This window comes from Pygocentrus nattereri, chromosome 28, assembly GCF_015220715.1.
Source record: "Pygocentrus nattereri isolate fPygNat1 chromosome 28, fPygNat1.pri, whole genome shotgun sequence".
NCBI lineage: Eukaryota > Metazoa > Chordata > Actinopteri > Characiformes > Serrasalmidae > Pygocentrus > Pygocentrus nattereri.
The window spans coordinates 19,692,751-19,702,524 of record NC_051238.1 but is presented as its reverse complement, the minus strand read 5'-3'; the positions used below and the strand labels follow the sequence as shown (position 1 = coordinate 19,702,524).

The 9,774-nt window shown below is 42.0% G+C and overlaps 1 protein-coding gene across 1 annotated transcript; it reads left to right on the top strand.

Annotated features, from left to right (window-relative positions):
• The first annotated feature begins 5,405 nt into the window (after positions 1-5,405).
• On the top strand, positions 5,406-8,953 carry nefmb (neurofilament, medium polypeptide b). Its single transcript, XM_017719120.2, has 3 exons — positions 5,406-6,774; positions 7,010-7,134; positions 7,226-8,953. The coding sequence occupies exons 1-3, from the start codon at positions 5,701-5,703 to the stop codon at positions 8,349-8,351; spliced, it is 2,325 nt and encodes a 774-aa protein (XP_017574609.2). The 5' UTR covers positions 5,406-5,700; the 3' UTR covers positions 8,352-8,953.
• The last annotated feature ends 821 nt before the right edge of the window (positions 8,954-9,774 follow it).

The following is a 9,774-nucleotide window of genomic DNA, read 5'->3' as shown; positions in this document are numbered from 1 at the left end:
TTACACCGCAGGACTGCATTTAAATGAATGAGATGTGCATGGACTCGATTAGACAGTAAAAAAAAGTGAATATCTTGTCATCCTTATAAATACATGGGACATCAGTTTAGATAAACTACTAATAATTATTCCTTTTCAGCAGTTGTGTATATATGCTGAAGTGTGTATCTCAGGTAACCTCAAGTAAAAGTAGCTATTTGTGTTCATTATCTGAAATCTTTTTTTTTCTCTGTTACCAAACTGATATCTGCTGCCTTGCTACATCAAATGATCACAAACTGCAGTGAAGCATGAGCATGCAGTACGTTCACTGTGCCAAAGCTGGCCGTTAAATGAGCTATTGCCCTGCATTGTGTGCCATCACTAAGCATTTAGCCAAGTGCTTCTGCTGCAGAGGCTGGCAGAAGACTGAGTTGTCAAAAGATTCTGCAAGCCTCAATTTACATTAGGAGTGGGGAGGAGCAGTGAGTCTGCAGGAAAAAAAAGGGACGTCAGCCGGAACTACAGCTCGGATGGCTAAATGCTGACCTATGGGGAAGATGCTGACAGCCTGGTGGAGCCATGTTATATTAAGATGGGTGTAATGGACGGTGTGTGGAATTATGTAAAAGCATTTAAAATGTTTCTAGATTTTAAATAATGCAAACACAACTTGTACAGCAAACTATTTCAAACAACAACATTTTTCTGCAAATATTAATCCACAATTATTTGCACTTTATATTAAAAAATATCTAAAAAATAAATATACAATAGTAGAAATACAATAGCAATTGTTTCATATGCAAAAGTCTGGACACTCTACCAAGTCAGTACTTGGTAGGACCCCCTTTTTGTAAACAGCTACAAGTCTTTGGAATCTTGTTTTAAGAACCTTCGCCCACTCTTCCGTGCAGAAACTTCAGCTTGCATTTCTTTTGTTATTTCATGGTGGATTTTGAGACATGTTATGGAGACGGATGCATCAGTACCGATACTGGTATCGGTTATCAGTCAGATATCATTCTCATTTACTCGTACTCTGCCTCATAAAAAATGATCAATACCAACATTCCCATGGAGCAAGCTATCAGCCATAGCAACCAATGGTGCTCGCTCCGTGATCGGTGAGATGAGCAGCTTCACTGCATATTGAAGAAACGCCTAGGACCAGACCTCACAGTGCAAGCTAAACACTAATCACTGCATAATTCACCAAAAGGCATTGTGTGGAAAACATTATAAAGATGTGATGGACTCTTCATTTTTCATTAAAATGATTTAATCTCTTTAACTGAGAGTTTCAGTCTTTTCTGAAAGACATCAGAACAATCTACGGGGATGTTGTTCATCACACAAAGCTGAAATGAAGCTGTTCATACAGCACAAGGCAAAGGGCACTTCAGTCATGGAAAACACTGACTGGATTGCTGATCTGGCTTTTTTGACAGAACTAAAAACACTTAAATAAACTGCAGGGGACAAACAGATTGATTAGACACGTGTTTGAACTGCCTGTGCGTTTGAAACTAAATCTTTTTGCAACTAAGTTAAAGAAAGGGGAATTTGGCACACAAGAGACCTTTACTCATAAAGACTATAACTGGAGTCAACACAGCTATGCGTTTGAAGACATGAAACTGGGAGATTTTGGGCGAAATTGGGAGAAAGATTGGGGCAGTTCAGGAATGACCAGGCTGCACGCAGACTTGCAGATCCATTCGCCGAAACTTCAACTAAATTACAATTTAAAATAACTGAGTGACGAAAAGTAACAGGGGGATGGTGCTCATAGAGTTTTATCAAGCCTTGGACAGAGAACATTATAACAAGTGGAAAGGTGAAAAAGTTTGTCATAAAAATGAATTAAGAATGAATTTATGGTTTCTGACCAGTTCTAAGAAGTCGGTCAAGGCGAAACAAGTTGACTATGTTCTGAGCCGTTACTTTCCAAACTTTTGCACGTGCCGCAATTACTATTTTATTTTTTATCTTAAGTTAATCAAATATAAATTTTGCATACAAATAATTTGGACTGAACATGGCACAGCCAATCAAAAGCTAGAACTGAGACATGTTATAAAATTACTATTGGTTAAATTCCTACTTGTTTAGTGCTGTAACTGAGCACTGCTATACCCTCTAGGAGACTCAGTCTCTCTGGACCTGATTCAGCAGTTCTGCTGTTTAGTAGATTTACTGGCTTGCATCTTAAGCTCACACACATGGCTGGATACACAGTATCTAAGCAGCAGTGGACACAAGTTTACATTTTGGTTGATGTGTAAATGTAATGTTGTGTGAGCTGTACATCACACTGATCTGTTTTACAGTGCGGCAGTCAAATATGACCTTAAAAATATTAATAATAAAAAGTAGCATTTATGCAATAAACACTGTCCGACTCTAGAATTACTCTCATTGAATGTCCTGGTAAACAAGTACTGTATGTTGTTTAACTGACAAAAGAAGCCTAGCTCTAAACTATGAAGCACTTTAAATCTGGTAAACTGTCTTTAAGAAACTGTCTTTTAAGGATTAGGTGTAACCCATCCAAAGAAAATTGGATTAGGAGATGTATCAACTATTTGTGAAATATTTGATTTCTTTCAAGTTAATGCATATTTTATGTGGACAGGCCGATTTCTTAAATTCTGTGGAAGAGGAGGGGCCAAAACAAGCATGATAACACATGATTCTTCCCTCCGTTCCTTTAGTTTAGGACTGCAGGCTTTCAGCTCAATCAAGCAGAAGCACAGTTGACTCACGTTGTCGCTTAACTGAAATGAAAACCTGCACTGGCCCTTTTTATGTAATATTGGTGACCTCTGATTTAGCCAAAAAACAGATCCCAGCAGAAAACAGACCAAAGGTTTTTTAGTGCAAAGTATGGTTCTTCTATTACTCTCTCACTCTTTTAAGACATTTCAGAGAGAATCCAGAAACAGAGGTACATATTGTTTATTGTGACAAGGCTGAAGAACATAAAGCAGAAACTTTTGAATGCCTTTCACCTGACCCCACCAGAAACCCGTCCTATGGCACTCTCTTCACATGAACTTGCACTGAAATATGACGGTAACTTTCAGGTCACCCATGTATTGATTTCTTTCCTGTCACCACATTACCCCAGATTCTGATTTTATCTTCTGTATATTAAGACTACTGCAACCCTATCTGGATTAAGCGGTCAACGATGATAATGATGGTGATGATGATATTAAGACTGCCTGCTTATGTGGTCTATCCAGGAGCAGCCTATTTTAAGTCCAGGCATCTGGCATCTTCTATCCATAGTACTGCCTTCCCTATAACAAGCTTTGTCAGCATAACTGTCAGTTTGCAAATGCAGACAACACTTTCAAAGGACAGCTGAAGTATGAATAGTGTTTGCAAGGAATGAACCAAAGGAGTGAAAAAGCCTGGCATTAGCAATTGACTTGAGTCGCCAGTTGCGGTTGGGAGAGGCGTTGAGAAGAGAGCTTTTATACCGCTTAGACAGTTTTAACAGAAACACCCCGTGTGAGCCAAGAGGTCACTTATCAGATATAAGATTTCTTTGAAAAATAATCACTTGAATTTCACATGTGAAGATAATAACCACAAACACAACACGTTTTAGGAGGATAGGTGTTGTAGTGTCTACAGTTAGCTTCCACCCAATGATGATAAAGCTCTCTTATCACCAAGCTGTCTCTCAAGCCGGTCAGAAAGGAACTGCAGTGCCTGACTCTGAAAACTGCAGTTGCTTCACTCCCACAACATTGTAACAGCATATGTCCCGATAGACCTAGGCAATATGATGATAGTTTATCATTATCATAATAAATTTTGACATGGTGATAAAAAGTGTGCTTTTCTGAAATTCCATGGATATCATCAGTGCTGAAAGAGCACTGAGTATCTGTTTTATCACAAACAGACTTTCTTTACAAAGATAGTTTTAGTACAAATGAATCTTGTTTAATTTGATGTGGCACAGTGTACTATGTGAAATAAAAAAAAACATTGTACCCACACTTTTTGATTGGCACTATTATTGCATTGTGTCTCTTTGTCAAAATATTGTGATAAGTATTGTGATATTATATTCTTGCCATATTTCCCACCCCTTTGTCATGAAGACATGCTGGTGGCACTAATACAAGTTGGACAAAAGATCAGCATGCATCATTCTGAGCCGGGTGGAGATAGGGTTAGGGTTAGGGTTAGGGTTAGGGTTAGGGTTAGGGTTAGGGTTAGGTGACCATGCAGCATTGAGCTGAGTTCCACAGGTCGAAGGAAATGAGGCCAAACTTCATCATGAAGAACAGAGGCAAAATTGGACATATGTGCATACCTACAAAGCTAGCTAGGCAGGGTTTACCTTTTATATTTGGCTTTTTCATTTTACCTTTGATCTTCAAAATTCAAAATGAGTGAATATTTGAAAAAAATGATGAAGTTTATCCATTTGAACATTAAACATTTTGTCTCTGTAGTGTATTCAATTGAATATGGGTTGAAAAGGATTTGCAAATCATCGTATTCTGTTTTTATTTATGTTTTACACAACGTCCCAATATTTTTAAAAGATTATGATTAATAGCTATATTACCTTTCTAGGCTTTTAGCCTTTTAGCTTACAACTTCAGGGGCCAACCATCCTTACAGGCTTTACTCTCAAAGGCAGAATGCTGGTTCAGAGCCTCGGGTACCGGTGCTCTTCAACTTTCATGTATCATACATTTGGAGATGTAGTTGAAAAGCCCCTATAAAACTGGCCTTTCAGCATCTTTTATTTAAGATTTCGTTTATATAAGTACAAATGCAGTTAGCAAATGCAGTTTAGTTATGTTTTATGTATTAGTTAAGCGAGTCTTCCTAAGTGTCTTCCCATTATTTCAGACTAGACTTCACCACTGCGATGAGCTGGCGCACAAGACTGGATATCAAACGAACCTCAATCGCTATTTTACTGGCTACTTGAAAAATGTAATTACACAAGCCACTGGCTCATATTCCTGCACAGCTGGGGTGTTAGACGGCTTTTAAATCATCATTACAATAAATTTAATTATAATAAATAATTGTAATTATACAGAATACACTGAATACACAGAATCTACTTAAAAATTACTTCATGTGGTAACAAGTAATTTAACTGGTTTTATTCAACCTAAATAAATACTTTGAGTGATTCTTTCAATCAAAGTCATTTTTAACTGAATGAAATTAGTTAGCTATGGGCTGAGGGACCAGGGAAGCAATCGTTTTATTTAGTTATTTATACATGTTCAGGTGCTTTTCATTCATCCAACTTTTACATCTTCAGTGGATTGTCTTGAGCGTTTGAGAGGCCTCATAGAGTCTGAGAACCCCCAAGTCAGAGGCCCTGAACGGCCCCAACCGGCCCGCTCAGTGATCGTTGGCAGTAAATGCGTTCACTATTTGAAGAACAGTGGAAAGAAGGCAGCTGTTTTTTTTTTAAGGCATGCATGTTTAACGTCATCAAACTTAGCCTGCGTTTATTGCACCAACTTACATCAAACGTGAATGTGCAGAGAGCTTCGACATGTCAGGGCATTCCGTCTAAGCGTGACCACTGCTGTGTAAATGTCTCCATTCTGGCCATTCTCCACTTCACTCGGACAAATCGATACTCTGCATGGAGGGGAGTGGAGCGGGGTCGCTGCTGCCTCGTTGACAAAGTAAGCCGGCCTATAAATACAGCCGAGCCGTATGCACCACTGCCTCAGCACTCAGAAGAGTCACAGGGACACCCTCACGCTCTCCGCAGTGGACATGATAGGGGCTCCATCCCGCAGAAAAGTCCTGGAAACGCGCGCTGTCCGCTCCTCTCCACCCACTGCCATGAGATCGCAGTCGTGGTCCAAATCCAAGCCGCTCATCTCCATCTCATACAAGAGAACAACCAACGCGCCTCCGGACAGGGCTTACAGACTCGCTGCGCTCCCGCCTCCGGACAGCTTGGAGCTCAGCTCCGCGCTGAACGGAGACCATGTGCGCACCAACGAGAAGGAGCAACTGCACGGGCTTAACGAGCGCTTTGCCAGCTACATTGATAAGGTGCGCTACCTGGAGGAGCAGAACACACAGCTGGAAGCGGAGATTCAGGCGCTCCGGCAGCAGAAGCTGTCGCAGTCTCAGCTGAGCGACACCCATGAGCGAGAAATCCGCGATCTGCGCTCCACGCTGGAGCGGCTGGGCAGGGAGAAGGCGCAGGTTCTCCTGGACACGGACCACGTCAGTGAGGATCTTCAGCGGCTCAGGGAGCGATACGAAGAGGAGGCGCGCTTAAGAGAGCAGCTGGAATCCGCCACCCGCAGCATGAAAAAAGACAAAGACGGCTCGATCGTGGCGAAGATGGACTTGGAGAAGAAGGTCCAAGCTCTCTTGGACGAAATGGACTTCCTGCGCGACAACCACGAAGAGGAGGTCAACGAGCTTCTGGCGCAGCTGCAAGCCGCTCAGGTGCCGGTGGAGAGGAGGGACTTCCAGAAGAGCGACATCACCTCCGCGCTGAGAGAGATCCGCGCGCAGCTGGACGGCCTCTCCACGAAGAACCTCAAGCAGGCGGAAGATGTCTTCAAGTGCCGCTACGCCATGCTGACCGATGCGGCCGAGCAGAACAAGGACGCGATAAAGTCCGTGCGGGACGAGATCGCCGATTATCGTCGCCAGCTGCAAGCCAAGAACGGCGAGCTAGAGGCGCTGCGAGGCACCAAAGAGTCACTGGAGAGGCAGCTGAGCGATGTCGAGGACCGACACAGTAACGACATAGGCAGCTATCAGGTTCATGCACTCACGTTTCTTCATCACATATGCACGCTAAACTTTGTCCTTTAATGTGTGTTGAGGCTGCATGCGCACCCACAGTCGGTTATTTGAGATTTTTCAACAAACAGGCTAGAAACTTACAATGTAAGATTATTTAGTCTCAACCTGAAGTTTTGCTCCCACCCCTTAATCCCCACCCTGCATAACTCAGTTTTGGACATGCCTAATGCGACATTTCTTGCATCATTAGGAGATGATCCACCAGCTAGAAAATGATCTCAAGGCCACAAAGTGGGAGATGACTCACCATCTCCGGGAATATCAGGATCTGCTTAACGTTAAGATGGCACTAGATGCTGAAATTGCTGCCTACAGGTATGTCAGGACCTATATGACTTATTTTCTAGATCAAATATTCCAATAAGAGTTTATAAAATTACTTCTATCTTGTTCATTTTCACTGCAGGAAACTCCTAGAGGGTGAAGAAACTCGCTTCAAAATGTTTTCTGGAAGTATTCCAAGCCCTGCATTTACATACAGCCATTCCAAGGCCCCAAAAGTCCAGCATAAAGTTATTGAAATCATTGAGGAAATTAAAGGGGAGGGTGACCTAGATGACGATTTGGCAGATGTAGCAAAAGAGCTGTCAGTTGAGGCCGGTGGGGAAGAAGGACCTGAGGATAAAGGTGAAGCAGTTGAGGAGAATATTGTGTTATCCTCTGAAGCAAAACTTGGTGCTGAGCTGGGAGATGACGAAGGTGAGAAAGTGGGAGATGAAGGTGAACAAGGGAGTGAGAAGGAAGAGGCAGAAGAGGAAGAAAACGACAAGGAGGAGGAGGAAGGTATGGAGAAAGAAGAGGAGGTAGGAGAAGAAGAAGGTGGAGATGAAGAGGAGGGAGGAGAAGAAGAAGGTGGAGATGAAGAGGAGGGAGGAGAAGAGGAGGGAGACGAGCAAGAGGCAAAGAGTGAAGAGGAGGGAGAGGAGGCTGAAGTGATTGAGGAAACAGAACTGAGCGGAACTAAAGCTGAAACAACAGAAAGTGAGCCAGAAAAAGAAGGAAAAGAAGAGGAGCAGCCCAGTGATGAAGCAGAAGACGGAAATAAGGAGGAAGAGGAAGGGAAAGAAGAGGATGAAGAAAAGGGAGAGGAGAGGGATGAAGAGCAGTCCGAACAAGATAAAGAAGAGAAAGAAGATGCTCAAAAAGAGGCAGGGGAGGATGACCAAGTAATGGGAGAAGAAGAGCAGACAAGTGACTCAGAGGTAAAGGAGAAGAAAAAACAGGAGTCAGACCAGGATGATAGGAAGAGTAATGGAGAGGAGGAGGGAGAAGAAGAACAGAAGAGTCCCTCCTCAGGAAGAGGAGAAGAGGAGAAGGAAGAAACTGAGAGCCAGATAAGCCCTTCCAAAGAGGAACCCAGCCCCAAAGAAGAGGTTCTTACTAGAAATGTAGAGACCATCACCAATGGAGACAAAGAGACCACAAAACCAGCAGACAAGAAAGAGAGCAAGGCAGAAAAAGAGCATCTGGAAAAAAAGAAATCTAGCAAAAAAGTAGAGAAAGCAACAAAGGAAGCCAAAGTGAAAGCCTGATTATTGGTGCAAATATGTTCCAGTCAGCCTCACAAATCATAATAACTTCAAGTAATAATACAGCAAAATGTGAAAAGCCAGCAGATACAGCTGGATAAACCTCTTGCATGCATGTTGTGTGAAAGGTTTGCATGTGAGGTAAAAATCCAGAAGCATAACCAAGCCAGACAGCACAGCTGGCGTGCTTAAATGAAACTGCTTTTGAGACTGCTGGTTAGAAATTTGGACGAATGTTGTGAGGTTTTTCAACAGTTGTTTGGTGCTACTACATTAACAATATCCGCAGACATCATTCAAGCCAAATCTGAAAAACCTTACAGTATGATCCTGACAATACCTTGCCTTATGTCACAATTCACTGACCACTTAATGTTTTTGTTTGAAGCAACACCAGAAAAATGGCCACAACATCTACATACATGCAAGAATTCTGTGAAACTAATCTGAATTCATTCATACTGAGGTGCTGCATTCTCAAAATGACTAAAGTCAATAAAAGCTGTTCAAGTCTTTACCGTTTTGTTTTGTCCTGATGAAAAAATTACGAAATAAAATTTCATGAAATGCTGTAACCGAAAAGGATGGATGTGTTTTCTTTTTCTTTACAATATGCAATATTTCTTCTGGCGACCTGTCCGGGGTGTACCCTGCCTTCCGTCCAATGACAGCTGGGATAGGCTCCAGCACCCCTGCGACCCTGAGGGAGATGCGGATTAGAAAATGTGTGTGTGCAACATTTCTTTCACACGAACGGGATTAGAATTGATTTCTTTTTTCTGTTCCGTAAAAATCTAATTTAGTTTCCCCGTTCCGGAAATGTGGTTGATCAGCCGAAACATGTTTGGTGTCTGACATTTGCTTCTTTAGTTTTGCACTGCATCTCCAAGTTCAATGCGGCTAACTAAGTATAGATGCTTACAGCCACGAGCACTATAATAACTGCATTTTGATACACACCTCAAATTTGGCATTTTCAAATACACTTGCCATTGTGGTTTCTGACACTGTATGACATACTGTTAACTATTCGATTAAACAGAGTTACAGAGATGCTTGGTGTGATTCTGTCTGGACATGCAATGTACTTTATTGAAGCTTATGCCATTCAGTGTCACTGATTATCAGAGGCATCAGTGACTGATTACACTCTGACGGTTGACAGACTCAAATGCTTTGGCGGCGTAATGTGGTCATGGCAATAAAACCTGGTTGGTGCAGACTCACACTCCAACCATTATTTCCTGGTGAACTAATTTGCAATAATTGCTTGAAGCTGTTGAATAGACAGAAAGTTGTGACACTTCAGAATAGTGCAAGATACTATTTCACCGGAACAAGCATTTTTACTGTGACCTTGGAAAACCGTTCTGATAGTTTTATACGTTAGAGATCTAGACACAGGCAGAAAAGTAAATGATCTTGT